The following is a 20,421-nucleotide window of genomic DNA, read 5'->3' as shown; positions in this document are numbered from 1 at the left end:
GCCACTGGGACAAGCAAGCAGAATAAACACCATATTCGCCTTTCCCAATATTCCTTTTTAAAAGCTTGGCAGAAAGTTTTCTAGCAAGATGAACAATGCATAAAGGCTAATTTTCGGTTTCATTAAGCATGGCATTTTCACATTTTTCCCTTTTCTTAGGGATTCTGTGACCATTTATTCTTCACCTTACTAAGGAATCTTAACTCCCAAAGCCCTGTCTCCTACCTCAAAATAAGGAATACTTCCCCTCCAACTCCTCCTGTATTCTTCTAGGAAATCCTGATCTAAAATAAGAGTCTCCAAACCCAAAACTATTTGTGAGGTGAAGTTGCTGGAAGCTAAGCTATAGAAGTTTAGCTTGCCTATTGCAAAGAAAACTATAGCAAAAGTTTACAGTTACCTTCTCCACTCAGAGTGACAAAAAGCATCTTACAGTCACTACAACAGTGGTGAAGAAGGTAACTAATTTCTTGCTAAACATTATTGTTACAATGACAGAAGACATAGTCCTTTTCAGCTAGAAGATAACAGCATTCACAGTGAATGTCCATTCTGCCCAGTCTCTACTGAATAAAATGGACATGGTTTAAAAAACATAAAAAGGATTAATTGTTGCCCAATTGCTGGAATAACAATGTCATCTTAAGAAAAGGGATAAAAAAGTGATACAATAATTTCACTAAGCAGTAGTTCAGTCAAAGAACACTTTTCAAAAGACAATTTGAAGAATGACACCGAAGGTACCAACTGTGCAGTCTAAGCTATGAAGTATACTCTGAGTGAACTACTGCTACAAGGCTAGGTTACCATGAACATCATAAAGGTCAGAAAAAACAAAAACCTCAAGCCATCAACAACATCTCTGGAAATGCAACTTGTTACAGCTGAGAAAAACAGCCAGGAAGGCAAAAAGCTTAGAAACTACAAAGATTAAATTAGCTATTTATAAATACGGTAGCACTTAGCAATGTAGAAATACATCTGAGATGTAGAAATACATCTGAAGAATTATAGACCAGCATACTGTAAGAACAGTCAGGAAGATGTTGGAGCGTCTGTACAATAAGTTACTTAAAACATGTCCAACACTCTCACTTAGCAGTAGTAGTAAAAAATAGGGAAGTAAGGTAATCAAGGAATAATTAAAGTGTTGGTACTTCATCTACTAACTATTTAAGCCCATCCACGAATATGAAGAGATATTTAGGCTGCAAGCATTGTATTGTGGTAAAGTTTCTAGAAAGACAGAGTCTATTGCATAAAACAATTCTGCAACTACAAGAAAATGGAAAAAGTGTGTTCAAAATAGTCATCAAGCTGAGTCAGTGCTGAGTGGAGTTTCAAGTGGCAAAATATCCTTTCTGTACAGCTTTGTACCATGAATCTCATTTCAAGAACATTGCTGGATGTTCCTTCTGTGGACAGAGAAGAACAATTTGGTAACACTTGGTATAATTATACTTTAATGAAACACTGAAGTTCTTCCTAAAGTGTTACAAAGATATAATACATTTGTAATGCAAGTGTAAAGGCTTGACATTAAAATGAAAAGACTTAGTAAAAAATATAGATTAAAAGTTACTGCAGCAAAACAAAGTCATTACAATTACACTTGTGGATTTTTTTTTTTTTTTTTAAGAAAACCAGCAGCATTGACTGGCACATACAGACAAAATAAAATAAAGTGAGAGTTTTCTTCCTCCATACAGTATTCAATCAAGTAGCACTGCAACAAACATTGATTTCATGCATAAGTGCAGAGAGGATTTTAAACTCTGCATATAGTACTAATTTCAGCTTTTGTACAGCCCCATTTGCAACACATTCCTGCCAAACCCAGAGATTCCCGTTTTCTTCTGGAATACCTGGCCCAAAGATAACTGTTTGATCCCATGGGGTTTGGAATTCCTGTTCCTCCCCTGTCCTTCTGAACAGCTTCCTCTACCTGGCGAACAAGTTCTTTGAAGTCATCTGCCACAGGTACATATTCATTATAGTCATTTGAACTATGCAAGTCCTTAAACATCTCCCATCCAAGAAACGGGCTGGTTCTCTGCAGTTGCTCCCTTTCAGGACCTAAAACTGATAGCAGCTTCAAGTTTCCCAGTAGTTTGTTATTTGCTGTTTGTGCAGAATCTGTTGGAAGAGAAGACAGACTCTAAGCTCAGATTGTAGGAGCATCAAAAGGAACATGTAGCTCTATGAAATAGCAGTAAACCCCATTTGGTTAGTAATAAGCAAAGCACGGCTATCTAGGAGAACTGTCACTACTGCAGTCTCTGCTCCATGATTTACTTATAGCTTACTTATAGGTGAATCCTTATGTTTTAAAGGCTATGCTGCCTGTTAGACATGGAGAGTACCCAGCTACAACTGTGACTGAGGTATAGACATCCCATCACAACTGCAGTGTTATTGATATAGAAATCTCAATATTTCTATAGAAATAAATTTCTGTTGTAAAGACACGTACCCAGAAACCACAGAGAGCTATATCATGTGGCTCATGAATTAGATTAGATCACTCCTTTCCCATGTACAATCACACAAACTAGTGTCATATGAAGAACAAATGTAGGGAGAACTAAATAAGCAAATATCGTATGTAAACGGCTTCTTATAGATTGTATTTTTCGATAGCTATTTTCAGCCGATGCGTTCCACTCTTTTCATTTCTCAAGGCATAGCAGAGGCTTGCAGAATTTACTTAGAAACACACTTTGTCTCACTGACTGAAGTGTTCTCAAAAATCCAGTTCTACTTCCTTTCACCTCATACTGTTTCTCTTGGCTTCTGCAAGGCAAGTGGCATGGCTTACTTCAGCTAATGTGAAAAAAAGCAACTCCTTCAATTCTTAAGTCAAAAAAATCCAAAATAAGTGTTTGTCATGTGGTCTTAATGCTGTTAATATGTTTTTTTTGTTTCAGAAAGCTGAAAGAACGTGAAAACATCCAGTGAATGTTGTATTTACTTTAAGATGGCTAATTAACATATAGAAGCTAACGTTCAGGTGGAACAGCTGCCTGAATATGTACAAAAATAAAAGTGGTTGTAGTTACTTTACTAGTTAGACAGTAACTGCTATTTAGTGCCTTCTGGGGCAGGGAAGACTTTTAGTCAGCATGCAGCACAGTGGGGGCTCCTTAGTGACTGATGCTCTCAGAAGCTACTGTTAATAAAATGGAAAGAAAAGTTTGCAGGGAGAGAACACAGCAATCCCAGCAGAGGCTGTACGTAGGTAAGTTGTTATAATCACAGAGGTAACTTATCTTCTACTCAACCTGTCAGAAACAAGCAAAAAACTCCCAAGAAACCCAAAATACTGGCTTCATTAACTGCCTGAGGTTCAATGTTATTTCATTAACAGCATGTCTAAGCAAGAAAAAAGCTCTTCCATTGCACATCTTAGCCGTAATTCCAACTTTTGCCCTTGTTAAAAATGCTATTTTCAATATTCAAAATATCATCATAAATGAGAGTCATCACTTAAAATTACTCTGTTACATTACCGTAGTTTGAGAACACAGCCCCAGAAACATCTGCTTACACCTTCTTAATGCACACCCGACAGTAAAATTCTCTGAGGAGTATTTTACCCATTAATTGTTTCACCAAAGATTCCTAAAGCATTGTTCTTGCTGTTCAAATGGTAACCTGAAGCACCAGAGTCCCATCCACCCTTCAGCGTGCCAACTCCTTTGTACAGAGCAGCACACGCGAGTGATGAAAACCCCAAACGATTCCACGCCCAGCAATGCCCCGAGCACAGCCCGGGGAAGACGAGGTGCGCAGCTTAAAAGCTCCTGGCAGAGAGGGAAAATCGAGGCAGGCCTCCCCAGCCTGAAGTTACCCAGCTCTGGGAAGGGAGCGAAGCCATAGCCAGAGGCACGCCCTACCGCCTCCAAGGGTGCATCACACCTCCCTGCGTGGCCAAGAAGAAAAAAAAAAAGTGCGATTTATTGTTTGTGGGGTTTTTGAAACGTAGAGACTTCAGTAAGCCTCGGCCGCCGGCAGGGCTGCTCGGCCCTGTGCAGACCAATGTCTCTGAACTAGCCAAAAACTTCGCAGGTCATCCCGGCTACTAACGCCCCAGCGCCTGCCCGCTGCCTTTTCCTCTAAATTTGCGGGTTTCCTCTCAGAAGCCACGGGAAGCGCCGACCGGCATCGGCAGCGAGGAGGACGGGGTCGCTCCCGCCGCGCCTCCGGGCGGCAGGCGCCAGGAGCGCCGCGGGGCGCTGGCCCTTCCCTGCTGCCCCCCACCCCGCCATTTCTCCTCACAGCACCTCTCTCCCCGGCGAGCCGAGCCGAGCCGAGCCGAGCCGAGGCGCCCCGAGATCCACTTCCTCCCGCGGGACCGGGCAGCCAGCGCCGCCGCCCCGGGGCTGCCTGACAGGGCTGCCCCGTCCGGCGCGGCCGCTGGCCTCGCCCCGCCCCGTCCACCCCCGTTCGCTCCGCGGACACTCACCGGCCGCGGGCGCCGGCTCCATCGCCAGCAGGGAGAGCCGCTTCCAGCGGGACCCGCCGCAGGTGAAGATGACGGCGCGGATGAACTCCCGGCCGCACAGCTTCACCCCGTACCCGTCCTCCTCGCCCGCGGGGAGCACGGCGCCCGCCGCCGCGCCCCGGGCTCCGGGCTGCCCCGGCGGCGCCGCGCAGAGCAGCGCAGCCGCGGCGCAGAGGAGCGGCAGCTTGGCCCCCATGGCGCCGCCCGCCCGCCCCGTCCCCGACCTCCCCGTCCCGCTCCCGCGGATCCGCTCCCAGGCGGACCCACCGACCGGCCGCCCCGCCGACCACGACTCGCGGCCTCGAGCGCTAACCGCCGCCGCCCCGCGTGCCCCGCGCGCGCTGCCGCCGCCGCCCGCCCGCCTCCCGCCTTTTATGCGCTGCGGGCGCCGCTGAGTCACCGCCCCGGCCCCGGCCCCGGCCCCGGCCCCGGCCCCGGCCCCGGCCCCGGCCCCAGCGAGGGCGCCCCCCCCCCCGGCTCCCCGCCCCGGTGCCGCCGGCAGCTCCGTCGGCGGGCGGTCCCTCTGCCTGCAAGCGGCGTCGAGGCGCCCGCGGGGAGGACTCCCTCCTCTTTCTGCCCCTTGCTTGTTGCCGCCGCTCCTCACGCCTCGGTGAAGATGCACCCCCCCTTCGGCCTCCCTCCTCGGGCTGCCGGCACCCCAGCGACCCGGAGACAGGCTCCATCCCCCCCCCCCTCCCCCTCCGCCGGGCGCTGCGTCTCGTCCCAGCTTTTCCTGTGTGTGGTCAAGTACGGGTTGCCGATGCCCTCTCAAATGACTCTTAAAAGTCCGAAAGACTTCTGCTCTTCTGTTTTTTCCCTTGCAGGTCTAGAATCTGCGTAACTACTCCTACATCCTAAAAATGCTGGCTGAAGCAGAAAGGCAGAAGCAAGTAAAGTAGAACAAACGCGCTTCCACATTAACTACTTAAGCCGTGGATGCTTGAGGCGGGATTCAAAAGCCTGAATTTCTCCTCAAGTTTGTCATTCTCGAAACCCACGTCCACTGGCAGCCATAGGTACCCAAGCGTCAGAGACACCTTGGCTCTGACACGTGCATCCTGCAGACGTGGCGCTCCGCTCCCGTGTGTTGCCCCAGCAGCCCCCAGCAGGCTCTCGGTGACAAGGGTAGCGTTCTTGGGATTCACCAAGCAGAACTATGCGCCCTGTGAAAGTAAACTTTGCTTCGGGGTTTTTTTTCCCCGCACCATAGGACAAGAAGTGACTGCTGTCCGCTTTTATAAACAGTCATGCTGTGGAAAGCCAGAAAAGTTCATCTCTCTAAAAATACAATGAAGCTCTTGTCTGTAGATCCTTTTGCTTGAGGGTTATCCTTCCTATCCCTCGAGTACTGCTAGTATGTAGAGAAAAAACCTCAAAACTCAATCTAGAAGGAGAGCGCCTGAAGACAGGCATCCACAGCTTAGTGTACAAAGGTGAACAATTCACCTTCTTGAGACTCCAATCACCTTCTCAAGGAGGACTTGGGTGTTTTATGCTGAACTGGATCTAGAAAGAGGCTGTGGAGTGCTGGAATAGTGAGCAACCTGCAAAGTTGTCTATACTTGGACTTTCTTTTTGGTCCAGTCTTAAATGTTTTAGGCAGTGGTACTGCTTCAACAGTAGACACATAACTACCGTCCAGGCTGTTACTAGGATGCAGTCTGCAGAAGTGAAGGCTGACAATCCGAAATGCCTGAAGAACAAAACCTCAATCTGTTTCTCCCTCAACGTCTTAACTGCTATTCTGTTACAGACAAGCTGTGCAGGGGTAATCAAAACTTGCATTTTTAAAGAGAGCACCAGCTTGGTCTTGTTCATGACGTGGACAACACAGGTCTGAAAATACCCATCACATCAGGTGAACTTACTCGTGGACTGTAAGTAGTCTTCTAGACAAGGGAATTGTTTTCAGTGACCGGAGAGCTGTAGTCATGTGCAAGAGCACTACCAGGACTTTCAGGGCAATAAGGAAGGTGCTGGCAGTGACTGACCTGGTGACTGACTGACTTAGCTTGTAAACTAATATAATTTATTTTATACCCTACTTTGATGCCCAATATCGGATCCAGTCTTGGATCCAGCAAGATGGATCCAAAATTTTGGAAGCAGCAAAATGTCAGATACGTTTTTCTCAGAGTTTTCACCAGGGAATTTTGAGAGACGTCCCCCAATAGCAGGCTGTTTTGCCAGTCTAGTTGGAAAACTCCTGACTCTCCACATGCTTTAGTTTCACATTTAACTGGACCATCACTTATTGTGGCACCACATCTAACTCTTCCCTAAGCAAGGGCAGGCATTATGATGGCCACCTTCAGGGTTTTTCTGTAAGAAGAACCTCATTTTTGCAACTGTCTGAAGCATGTAACCTCTGACTACAGCTGCTAAATGTGAGCGCTCAAGAGACTGGAAAACAAATAGTTCAAAACAGTTTTTCTGACCTCACCTGCTTCTTCATCAGGGCTACTAAATGTGAAAGACAATACTTTCTGTGCTTTCCGTTGTGCTTGGTGGTGGGTGATAGAGTACAAGTTGTCAGAGGCCTTGGAGGAAATGTCTTTTCAAGACATTCATAACTCCTCAGGGCAGCCCACACTGCAGCCCTCTTCATCACTCTTCGTGTTGAAAAGCATTGGCTAAGAACGTTCTCTTGCTAGGATTAAAGACGGCAACAACAGGCAGCGACTTAATGAGTTTTATTAAGGATGGTATCTGAATGAGCTGGCAGTAGTTTGACATTGCTTAATGTTACTATGCTTAATGCAGTTTCACTAGTAGGGTGTATTGCTCAGTATTTTTCCTCCAGCCGTATTTTAGTAACATTGCTTTTGCATCTAGGGCTTTCAACTATACTGTGATTTGAGTAGCAGGTTGTAAAGAAACTTACTATGTTAGTCATATAACTTTAAACCACACAGAATTTTATACAGAAAAGCCTAACTGGCAATCTCTCAGTAACTTGCCATCAATTTAAATCAAGTCTGAGCCTAGGTTTGTTTATCTGTTCATCATAGCTAGAACAACTACTTCTATTCAAAACAATACATGCAGAAGAAAATAAATAATTTAAATACAACAATTCTGAAGTAACTATCCACCTCCTTACTGTTTGTATTGCAAAGAACAGACAACAGCAGAGCAAAGAAATGAAATTCCGTTTGTGATCTGTAGGATCAAGATAGGTACACGCAGCGTACTGTCTCAATGCAAGTATTTTGTACTTTTTAGTTTCCTAAAATAAGGTAAAGATGATTGTACCACTTCTCTCCCTTGCACCAAATTTTGAATTTGTTGGCCAACAGCAATCAAAGTGTATAGAAGGTAGAGGATGTTTCATGAAAACAGGTGGCTAAATAAAGAAGATGCCTTTTAACATTACCTTGATAACCTTGAATACCTTGAATGAAAGGCTTATGCACATGTTAAGTGTCAGACAATCTACACAGAAGCTCAGAGGTAGGAAAGAAATGCAGACTTCATTAGTCTTTTTTCAGAGACTTCACTTCAAATTCATGCAATTCACTGCTGCAAGAACTACTTAGTTTTTGAAAGCTGCCCAAACATGAATTTAAAATATTTCTTAAGTTTGCTCAGTACCAGACAGGATTGTGCAGGAAATGTGAAATACCACTACATGCATGTGATTGGTGACTAAGTATCAGTATTATCCAGCTATCTTCATCAGATGATTGTGGGTTTTAGAATGCAGTTCACCTTTAAGAAAGCTAATAGTTTAAAAAATGAAGACATCCAAACATTTTCATATAATGAATTCCAAGACTGATTAACCAATTAAATAATAATGCAGAAAGGATCTCATTTGCATATGTCCACATAAGTGCTTTCTCCTTCTACTTTTAAAAGCAGTGATATGCAGTCATAGTCATAAAATAACTTCAAAACATTTAGGAAGGGGCTGCAAGAGTCAACTTTCCCTATCGTAAGGAAGGGTTCAGGGAAGTTAAATCATTCATCCAAGGAATGGAGGAAGGGGCCCAAACTGGACTCCCCATAAGTGACTTGCTTGTTTCTCAACAATACTCATGTATCCTATCATAACCACATTAACAAGGTAAGCATCAGGCAGTCAGTTGTGGCTCAGAAGTAGAGTGCACTTTGTTGGATTCTAAATGAGACATATCCATAATGAGAACACAGAGAGTTTAATATTGACATCCTAATCATGACTGACTTCTCACTTTCCTGGAAGAATCCTGCTCCAAGTGACACTGATTCAGGAGACATGGCTGTCAGACATTATGACCAGAAAAAACAACAGGATTAAGGCAGTAAGAGTAGTGCCCTCAGGTCAGAACAAGCTCCCCCTGCAGATATTCTCCTTCTCCTCCCCAGTAATTCATGAAAACGAAGACAGTTTCTGTGACATATTAAAGTAAGTTTTACAGCTGAAGCCAGTTGAGCACCAATGACAGAAGGGAGCAGGATGTTTTAGGTGTTTTATTTATTTATTTCTATGAGTACAACTGGTATGATGATTATGGGCAACTTGTGCTGTGAACACCTATTGCCTGAAGTAGAACCCGTCAAAGGTAAGCTTTCCTGCTTTCTTTCATTGTTCTCTAAAGGAAATCACACACAGTTCAACCACGCTGTAGCTGGATATCTATGTGACAGATATGACTGGGCTTGACACATGCAAGCATTTTGATTAATACTCTGTAACGAAGAACGAGCATCTTCAAAACAAAAGCCTCTATTTATCAAGAAAAAAAGCAAAGCTAACAGTAAAAAATAAAGGCAGTAAAGGTGACTAACCCTTAATTTCTTCAAATCATTGGCACATTCTATGCAGCCTGTTTAAATCAATTTCTGGGTTTGGCATTAGACTGTCCTGCGTACAGCCTGTTGCTTTTCCCTTATAGATTTGATAACTTTCACTGACTGATACTCACTGTGTAAGACTGAATTAAACTTGCTCCATTTCCATCACTTTTTAGTGTGGAGTCTTGCAATGGATTAACACTATTGATCTAAGTTTAACTTTTGGGAGAAAAAAAATATCAAATTTAGCTAGAATGGAGTAATAAATAGCTGTCCTGTTATCTCCTAAAACTGCTATCATCTGGGTTATTTTGCTTAGCCTGCTTGCTTCGTTTAACACCACCTTTTAAGCCAACACTACAGCCAGCAATCTATTCCAAACACACAGATATTAATTCCTAATTCACAGTGGAAAGGGTTAGGGTATTTCCTAATTTTCTAGGATTTGTAAGTAAAACTGCTGTATGGACTACTAAAACTGCTCTCTTGTAAAAATGTCTTTCATAGGATTAAAAGGTAGGTTAAAAGGCACAAGTGGAGACATACAAATACCAAAACAAGCTGTATTGTTTTTCTTTCTTGGAAGAAAGAGTATCATTAGATGACAGATCAAAACACAAAAGGCTGTTACAACTTCTTCAAAATTAAAGCAAGGTGGACTTCAGAACTTGGAGGAAAGGCAGTAGATGATCTGTTATTCAAAGCAAAACAAATAAACAGGGATGCATAGATCCTAGGAGTAGTACATAATGTAGCAGCAAGTGGTGAGGGATTATCTAATAGGACAGGCAGAAAAAGTGAGGTTGTCTTGGGCTGCATTTTGTGAGCTCAGAGGACACGGGTAGCACCATAGGCTGAGTTGAGGCACACCTTCCAAGACAATTAAAATCACTGCTGTAAATCCTAAACAGCCAAAGTGTAGACCAAACTATTATAACCAAACATGCTATTATAACCCATTTTATCACTCTGCACGTTAAAATGTATCACATTTGAAATCTGTTACAGATTGTATGCGTTGTTAACATGCAGGTGACAGAACCAATTACAGAAGTGATTGAATGCAGAAGTGAATGCACTTTCAGAAATCAATTTTACACAGCTATGGAAACTGCGCCATTAATGTCTTCTATGTTGAGGAGCTTTTGTTTTATTATATATTCACCTTTCTTTGTGTAACAATATTCTAATTTTAGTCAAGTAATCTTCAAAACCAGATTTGGGCCATTATCTCCAGCTGGAATTTAATTTTTAACTCAACAAATTGTAAATACAGACTTAGGCTTAATTCAGTATTGGATGCTTTTTGAGCATTTGGTTTTCATTCCACAATTAGACTAATGTTGGAAGAGTTTCCATCCAAACCACAAAATAATCCATTTTTAAACAAAATTTCCAATACGGAAAGATGCTTTGATTTTTTTGCCAAGTGTAACATCAGAACACTAAAATATACTAAAATTATATCCTCAGTATAGACCATGCTAGAGTAAAGGCATGCAAAAAATCCCTCAGTTTTTCAGTACTTGTAAGGCCCCTTGGATCTACCCATTACAAAAACATACATTAATAATTTTGCTTGCTGTTAGCCAAAGTTAATATTCATCTTAGTAGTGAAACTCTGGTTTTATGTAAACAAATTATCCTGAGTTTCAGAATGTTAAACAAGCATGAAAAAGGTTCAGGAAATAGCTACATAATTTGTGTTCTCTTTTTGAGAAATTATCTCTGCTCATACTTTAATGCAGTTTTTCCTAAGAGTAAAACACACAGTTAGCAAGTGACGTGTTTGCTTCTGAACCTACTTTTGATGAAAGCTGTTTATTCCAGAATTTGAAGCAGAGATGGTGAGTTTACTGCCTAAAGAACAGCAAATAAAAAGTGTTATATTCTTCAGAGAAGTTGACTGTCTATTCCTGACTTGATTCAGCTGTGCATCCTAAAATATATTTGAAAATTATGACCATATTTATACAAATTTGTAATTACCAATTAACTTTTGTTGTTGTTGTTGTTGTTATAGTGAGTTTGGTCAGTACCAGTCATTTTTATTACAGGTGAAAGTTATTTTCAGACTCTAAATAGACAGTGGAAATTCAGTATTTCATTCTAAACAAGAAAAATATACTATAGCAACAATGGATATTTTCAAGAGATACATACAATATGAAAATTATTGCTTTAGAAAGTACTGATTTAAGAAAATGAATTATATTTTTATTTTATAAAAGCTCATAATTTTCTCAAAATTTAATGATTCATTTATGTCCAAACCCAGTATTAGAATCACATTTTGGATATTAAGCTTTAATACAGTCTTCCTATTTTTCTATGAAGAACTTGCTCTGTGATCTTCTGATCTTCTCCAGGTCTTCATAAGTGAGCGGTCCTTTCGGCATTTGTAGCAAAGTGCTCTGTGTGTCCAATATGTTCTCTGCTTCACCTTAAAAAAAATAAAGAAATTAAATAAATTTCCTTACCCTTACTGTGAGAAAGGAAAGGAAGTAAAAAAAACCCCAAAACCAAACAACAACCCCCAAACCCCTGAAACTGACTTCACTATTCTTGTTTGGGCCAGAACAACAAAATACCAGGTTACAGCTATGTATTTCACAAAGGAGCTGATGCCAATGTAGCATTAAAGTTGTCTTTAAGGAATTTTGGACTGGTGGGATAACTGCATATAGAAGTGTTTGGTCTGAACTGAATATCTGCCTCAGGCTGCATTTGTTTGAAAGAACTTCAGCCAAAATAATAAATTTTGCTATTGTTGTTGCCATTTCTGTTAGCCCCTTTCTCTAAAAACTACACTGAGTTATAGTAATGTTTCATTTAGGGATTTATTATACATGTGCTTTGGAATGGAGGCATGAGATACAGCTAGGACTTAGCATCACCACTTACTTTGTACCAACTCCATACTGTATTTTGCCAATTAGGAGTCTGAGAAGAGGGTAGATCAGGCATACACATAAAAGCATACATAAGCTTTAACAAGTAAATTCCTTGTACACAGTATCCTAGATGTGCCATATTTGGGTACAATTTTTCTTCTTGCCTCCAGCCTAGGCTAAAAGATGTCAGGCTACAGGCAGAAAGCGGGTAGCACAGGACCTGAAGAAGGATTGGTCAAAGCATACTGCTCACAAAAAGATTTGCTAAGACAGTTACCTAAACATGCAGTCTTAACAACATAGCAGGGAGAAGTTGTAGGGTGCAGAATGCTTTGGGTAACGCTGGAATGAAAACATCTAGGACAGGGAATCCAAAAAACAAAGATACAGATTGAACATCATACGTAAGTTGTGGTGGTCTGATTGTGATATAAGAAAGGATGAAGATTAGGCAAAGAATGTGTTTGTTTTGGCTGATGCCATTGGGTACAATACCAACAATCTTGTTTACCTATGCCTTAACTCCTAACTTGATGATCATTAGGGCAGTAATATGAAGCTGCATTTATGTGCAATAAACCTGAATGAATATTGTAATGCAGTCGAGATTATGGTCATTCTTTAAAACAGGTCTGAATGCTGAAATCTCCACTGCAGTTTTGGTAGTATTACGGTGCTGGGGATCTCCACACATCAGTAATATCTAACAGGATGACACTGGTTACCACTTCCAGTAACTGGTAATAACACAATGTCAGTCAGTTGCATATAGCATCTGATTATGGAATAGCAAGAGATCTTAGGTGACAGATGTTATAGATATTCAAGTCTCTTTGCCTGTGACTCACATGCACTAGAGCAGATTGCTCAGTCACCATCCTTCTCTCATGGCTCAGGATACAAGGAGTGAGCTATCTAAATTTTGGAAAAGGTAGCTGGAGTTTCATTACTTGGTGGAAAAGTTCTGTGCAGTTGGAGGCTGGCTATATAATCCCTCCCCTCCTCTCATCATTTGTCTGAAAAACACCAGCAATATGTACCTGAAGTGGGAGGAAAAGCAGAACAGCAAGGCCAAAATCTTAGACAGCAGATCCATGACTGATTCTAAGTGTTCTCAGCCATTCAGGAAAGATAGTGCACCTGAGGGCTGTTCTGTAACCCTGCCATCCCCACAAGATTCAGTTCTGATACATGGCCCTGGCACACTTATGGCTTTTCAACAGCACAAGCAGAACTCAAACCAGCTATTTACCACTATGTCCTCAGTTTTTGCTTTAATTAGCCCACCTATAAAGCAGGGGAAAAAAAAATCTCTGATTTCAATGTGGGAGAATAAGCAAATAATGAGAAAATGTTTGGACAAGTAGGCTGGAGACAGAAGAAAAAATTAACTGTAAGCAAGATCAGAGACAAAATGCCTGGTGAAAGAGGAATAAAGAAACCTTCCAGGGATATAAACTGATTCCAAAGAATGAAGGACAGCAAATGCAGGGCTGTTTGATCAAGGTGGTTCAGATACAAAGATGATTGTGCAGCACAGAAATAATTGCAGATTAGTGTTGGAGAGGGAATTGGCTGTTAGGCTGAAGACAGGCATACCCTGGAGGAAAGAGACCAGTTAAGGAGGGAACAATAAAGGGAGTGGTATATACATTCATCATTACACCACAGAGATGAAGCATGGCATGCACCAAGAGAATATATGGGCAAGCAGAGAAGTGGTTGAGAAAATAGTATGGGAGTGGACACACAGATCAGCTGAGTAATAAGAACAAGCATTGTGGCTGCAGGTCAATTGTGTCATAAAACATTCTCTTCAACTAATTAATTTTAACCGAAAATAAAAATTAACTCCTGAACCTGATTTCCACGTAATTACAAAACTTCTTCTGATTTCCAGCCCAGATTCATTCAGGCTAGTCCACTTCCTTTTATTCTAGTGCTGATAATTAATAATTAGTTTAATTTCCTTCTCTTACTTTCCTTTATCATATCCTGTAAGTAGGATCTGTAGACCCAAATCTCTCATGTCTTTTTACAAGGCTAAACACACTAATCACTTTGTTTTCTCTCGCAAGGCAGCTTGGTATTCCCTAATAATTTTAACTCTTAAGTAACTCTAGATTCCTTATACAGAAGTGATCCAAATTACGTATAAATTTCCAAGGAAGGTATTACTGTTTTCCTGCATCAGTAACTTCCTATCTGTACTAAGGTTGTGAAATATCCATCCTTGCAGACACTCAAAAGCCATCTTGACATCTTTCTGGGTAAATGGCTCTAGGTGATCCTGATTGAGCAGCGCGGGTGGACCAGAAAACCTCTAGAGGTCCCTTCCAACCTCAACGATGCTGTGATACTAGGAAACCTCAACTGAAGTTTCCAGATATCACTTGACTCTCATAATTTCATCACACTACTGGATCATACTCATTCTGTGACCACCTAATACATTCAGGTTTTTCCCTTTTTCTGTCATTTCCAGCTGGTGAGTTCTGATGGTAGAAATCCCTATTAGCATCTAGCTTCTCACTGACCTCCTTATCAAATTGAATCCTATTTTATTATGTCAGTTCTTCAGGTCATTAGTTCTTGTACTACAGTTTATTTCTTCTCTGTTGATGACACCAATCAAGTTTGTCATCCACAGATTTGATTAGTATAACCTACTCATAATGTCAAATACAAAACAAAAGCCAGTCCAGACCAAATCTTGAGGAATATTGCTAACAATGCTGCTAAAGCCTAGCTTTCCTCTTTAAGCACAAACCTTTGACATCTTCTCTTTACTCCAATGCTTACTTGTCTACTAATTTCCATGTCCTTCATGCTAACTTAATCTTCATGTGATATCACACTAAAAGCTTTCATGAGTTTATAGTAGATCTACCACATTTCTTTTGGAAAAGAGAAATTATTTTCCTGGAAAAGACAGAGTTAGTTTGGCATATTTCATTTTATCTTATTGTCCATTTGGCTCCATAGTTTTTCTCCAAAACCTTTTCACAAGCCTTGCATGCTGCTGAAGTTGCCCTAGTGGATCTGAAGTTATGAAGATGAATTTTCCTGTTTGGAAAGCAATAGGATACCACATTGCCCCTCTTCAACCTGTACAGGACCACAGAGTCCTCAGTAAACACATTACATACTCTTGCCGTGGGGTTTGCATTATAATATGCCCACTCTTTCAAAATTCTAGAATGAGAAGACCTAACTTCTTAAAAAAAAATTATTAACAAATCCTAAATTCCAAGCGTTCCTTCTGCATTGTATGTACTAATGTCCTTTTCAAAACTCTGATTTCAAGAGCCACCCAGTTTTTCTCCCTGTGCTTAGCTGCCTCTTCCTATTAAAATGCAAAGAAATGTATTTAGGACGGTTTAGGAAGTGTTTGCAGATATATATTGCTGCATCACCAAAATATATTTGCACCTATATGCAGCAGAAAATATCTCAGAGTTTGTCTAATTAATATATCATTATTTTCAATGAAGTACACAGAATTAGGAAACCTAGCTCTTAGATCTGGAGGCTAAGACCAAGCACTGAAACAAATTTTTATTTTGTTTCAGTATGTTTGTGTCAGTAGCAGATGGGAAAATCGAGATAGTTACCTAAGATGATTTGTGAACGTGACAAGCCATGGCCCAATGCTGTCTTCACTTAAAGCGAACACTCTCTTAGCATGTCTCCTTCACTAGGAAGGAGAGCTAACATAAATGCACCTCCGTAACTCTCAACACCCATCACTTAATCAGATCTGCCACTGGCAACTATGAGCCAAGATCCCACTTTCTGGGACTCACCTTTCTTCTTTCCATCTTAGCAGGGCACCATGGCAAGATGATCATCTGGTGGACTGTGTGTGGTCATGAAGGTATAAGGGCATGATTCCTGTCTGTATCCCTTTATCTGCTTTTATAATCCCTACCCCTTGCCAAAACAGCAGCATCAGAGGGGAATATGGAAGGAAATCACTAGATCTGTCATTTCTCCCAAATACACAATGATTACTTCAGCTGTATTTATAGCCTTAGAATTCACATTTTTTGAAACAAGAGAGGAGAAATTAACTAACGCTCTTAAATGGAACGAAAGGCTGTAAAAGTAGAGTGAGTACTCTTGACTGGGAAAGTATCTGATTGTAACAGAGAAGAAAGGAAATGAAAGAGTAAGATTTTTGTCAAAAAAAAAAAAAAAGAGAGAAAATCTATTGCAAGTTTTCTCCCAGCCTTTCTAAAAAGATAAGAGGTTATGTGAAATATTATGCTTGGTTCTATGTGTGAAGCAGACAGACATATACACACACCTTTTATCCTTTGCAACAGCGTTCCATAGCCCATATCATATTGATAGGCAAATATAAAGCTCAGGGGAACTATTGGCAGTAAAACTCCTGGGTTCTTCTTTTTTATTGCTCTGTTAAAAAAAAAAAAAAAAGAAAAGAAATAAAAGAAGGAAAAATAAGATTATTTAGGACATTCAGCACATCAGCAGTGTTTAGGTTGACCTTGACTGTCTAGGACTTGTGTATCCTTCTACAATCTCTAATCAAAGAAGAACAAGTCGAAGTCTTAATTTCATCAGAAGCATTCGTGTTCTGCTTGCTTTCTTGCTCAACTATCAACTCAAGGTTATAAAAAAATATTTTAATATATCTAACAAAACCAGGATTATCTAACTTGTGTAGCATGCACGTGCACATGCATATATCCATCCAGCCACATGCAACATGAAGCAAATCAAGATACTATGTTCAGTTCCAAATGCATCTGAGTCCACAGAGAATGCATAATGCATAACATGCATTTAATCTGTGGTATGTACATAAACCCACAAATATTTCCTACATTTCCTCTAATCATGTTATAGCACAAGAAAAACATGTTACCAAACAAAAATCCTATAAGGCAAGTTCTTCCCCATATAACACAGCTTTATTGTCCACGTTTTTTTGCCCTTGGGTGAGTTTCTTGATTCAAATTTTAAGTGAAGAGATTTCAGAATATGTCCGCTTGTTCACTGACACATTAAAAAACCCAGATGATGGGGGATTTGTTGCTCATTAATAGTTTATTAAATCACAATACAGACAGGAAAATAGCATGGCTTTTAAACAATTCCTCCTGTTCCACACACAACTTTTATTTTACGTTGAACTTTCGGTACAATGATACTCAGCTGTATCACTTTATTATCAGCTCACATGTCTCTGCTTTTATGTAAGTCTGCAGTACAGACGTAACCAAAACACAACTGGAAGCAGACAGAAATCAGAGTCACTCTGTCATTTGATTAACCTCTGAGCAGTTACTGGATAAAAATAACTACTTCTTATAATGCAGAAGGAAGATCCAGCAATATAGAAATATAAATGTAATATATTTTCTATTAGGAAATAAACTTCATACCCAGCTGTTAAACCTACAGCAGCAAGTCCAAAAAATGTCCCAAAATATTTGAGAAATTCCCGTGTCCAAGCAATCTGCATGGCTGTTTGTCTCTCTCTCATCTGGTTCTGCATCATTAGTTGCCTTTCCAGCTAAAGAAGGGACAGAGGTTAAACAAAATTAAGTCATCCATTTTATATTTTAAAGACTGAGTCAATCTCTCATTAGTCTATAAATCCAAAACACTAAGCGAGAAGGTTTCTTTTTTGTTCTTATTTCAGTTATTCATGGCTTTTGATTCAGAATGGTTGTCTTCAGTGATAACTTAGAATAGTTTATACCAAGAAATCATTTAGGTCAATTAGCAAATGCTTTAATGCAGAATCTTTCTAATGATACTTCTCAAGGTCAAGAAAACCAAAATACCAGTGTTAAGTTTTGAGAGCTCTCCAACTCTCAGCAGCACTTCCTAGGCTAAAGTTCTCTGACCTTTGCATTTCCATGGTGATTCAAAGGGTACTGTCTAGTTGCTTTCCAACTTATTCTGCTTGATTTTAATTTAGCTGATAGTATCTTTACAGTCAATGTTGACACCTCTTTGCCCTTTGAGGATTTCTCTTCTTTGTGATGCATCATAAAGCCAGTAACTCTTCTAAACACCATAGTTTAGAAATATAGAAAAAAGACTGGGAAGATATTAGATATTTTAAAGCTACTGGAATACATATCAGAAGTCCATGAGAAAATACTTCTATAACTAAAATTAAAAACAACAGTGCAAAAGTACAATCTAGACAGTATATGCAGTCATCAAAGTAGAACATTCTATTATCCATAAGAATAAAAAACCCAGCCTATTAGATTTTTTTTTTTTTTAATTACATGCCTCATTTAAACATACTGGCATATTTCCATTAAATAAAGGTAAATTTAGTATTTCTTAAAAGTTCTTCTCTAGTGTACAGAACACCAAAAAGAACAGTGGTCTTTCCTCCTTAGAGTGATCCAAAAAATAAGAATTGTGCCAAAAATAAGCAGACTGAAATCAGAGTACAGAAATTAGTTAACAAAATAAGAAGTCTGCTTCTTCCCATTACTGATTGTAACTCATTTTGGGGGGAAAAAACAGAATACCTGAGTTGGTATGTCTAGCCTAGCTAACCGAGTTGCATAAGAAGTCCAACAAGATACAAGAAACAGAATACCAGCTGGCTAAAAAAGTGTATTGTAGAAAAGAAAGAACAAAGACCGAATTCAGAAAGTTCTCTTCTCATGCACCTGTAAAAGTAATTAAATCTGTTCTTTTCTCCTGCTTTCTAATTCAAGAATAATTTAAAGGATTTGTAATTACTTAAGGTTTCTACCCATTTATTCATCTCCATTACTATTGATTTAGCCTGAACAGAACAGTTTCTGTTAAATTGTTACTTATTATTTCGTCAGACTATGTTGATCTTGCTATCTTATTTACCATCTCATTCAGCACCTAGATAGGTAGAATTAATTTTTTAGACAGCATAATAAAAAAAGGACAGATCTAATTACATATAATTGTACACAGTAGGAAAAACAACATTTACGGTAGTCTCACAATACTGTTTCATCTGTTTCTCTTTCCTCAAGACTTATATTGCAATTGTTGTTCTCACAAAAAATATCAACAGGCTCTACCTTCCTGATATCCATAATTTTCAGATTGCTTTTTTTCAGAAGAAGTAATTATATAATGGCTGACAAACCACTTAATAAAATATCAAAATAATTAGATTTTGTCACCTATGAGACACTTGGAAATTCTAAAGTAAACAAGCACACTGCCCCTTAATTAGCTCCATTGTGGTCCCCAATATCCTAAGCCTGGTAAATTGCTGAGGGTTAAGGTGACAAGATAAAATAATGACACATAATATCAATTTAATGAACTCTATTTTCCCCTTCAATTTGCTTATGTGAGTAGTTTGCACACATGTGAAAATTATTAAGGGATCCTTTGTTCACCTGTCAGCACAGATAAGGAGCCTGTGCTTCCAAGATGCAGAGTATTACCCTAAAAGAGCTTCAATTTGAAGAAGTACGGGGGGAGGAAGTGGGACAGGGATATGCTCATGAAATATAGGTCTTGCTAAAAAAAACTTAATGGAGAAGAAGAAAACCAGACAGTTTAATATGCAGAGTGTAGAAAGAAGTAAGCATGGAATAAAAAGAAAGCTGTAAGTTTAAATCTACAAACATAGACTAAAGCGTTCTAACATGATTTCTTTAAAAACAAAACAAAAAACCCCTCACATAAGTTGATAGCTTTTTGATAGCTCTTTAAAACCCAAGTACTGAAAGAAAAAGATACTAAAGTCACAGACACTAAGGTCAAACAAACATCTTTCTGTAGGAGCCTGTCATATCAAATTTCAGAAGCCCAAGGATACTTTCATGTGTATCTACAAGTAATTTATATAAATAACTTAATATAAATCAAAACAACTTGTTCTGTATATTATAAACAGCCGCTAGATAACATAATCAAATGATATTTCATATTCTTTTCTAACCAGAAGGATTTTTTTTCCACTTAAAAAAACCAACCCTCAACTTTCTACATGGTACACCATCCAAAATAAGGCGAGGGGAAAAACCAGACAGAAAAATGCTCATAATTCCTTTCCTTTGAGCAAACTTCTTCAATGTGGATGTAAAATCTTACCTAGATGAAACAGAATAATGTATTTAAATTACTTTTCTAAAAAAAGATGTGTTGGAGGGAAGCTTTAGACTGATGAATCTTAGAGATGAGCATTTTATGTGTACATGGGAAAATGTGGCATAGCCAGCCAAAAAAAAAGTTTCAGAGGAATCTTGA

General features: G+C 39.8%; 2 protein-coding genes across 3 annotated transcripts in view; both read right to left on the bottom strand.

Annotated features, from left to right (window-relative positions):
* Positions 1-1,537: 1,537 nt before the first annotated feature.
* On the bottom strand, positions 1,538-4,700 carry LOC126036021 (relaxin-3-like). Its single transcript, XM_049795256.1, has 2 exons — positions 4,466-4,700; positions 1,538-2,136 (listed from the first exon to the last, which is right to left on the bottom strand). Exons 1-2 carry the CDS (start codon positions 4,698-4,700, stop codon positions 1,769-1,771), a joined length of 603 nt encoding a protein of 200 aa, XP_049651213.1. The 3' UTR covers positions 1,538-1,768.
* A 3,611-nt stretch (positions 4,701-8,311) lies between these two features.
* The window catches only part of PLGRKT (plasminogen receptor with a C-terminal lysine), a 31,752-nt gene continuing 19,642 nt past the window's right edge, over positions 8,312-20,421 (bottom strand). For both annotated transcript variants that reach the window (XM_049796052.1, XM_049796051.1), the window contains 3 exons: positions 17,589-17,719; positions 16,487-16,596; positions 8,312-11,726 (listed from right to left, as the gene is read on the bottom strand). In XM_049796052.1, the coding sequence (XP_049652009.1) occupies positions 11,605-11,726; positions 16,487-16,596; positions 17,589-17,719 (363 nt within the window). In that variant the 3' untranslated portion in view covers positions 8,312-11,604. The remainder of the gene's footprint in view (positions 11,727-16,486; positions 16,597-17,588; positions 17,720-20,421) is intronic.

This window comes from Accipiter gentilis, chromosome Z, assembly GCF_929443795.1.
Source record: "Accipiter gentilis chromosome Z, bAccGen1.1, whole genome shotgun sequence".
NCBI classification, from domain to species: Eukaryota; Metazoa; Chordata; class Aves; order Accipitriformes; family Accipitridae; genus Astur; species Astur gentilis.
The sequence above is the reverse complement of the archived record's forward strand: the minus strand, read 5'-3'. Positions and strand labels throughout refer to the sequence as shown.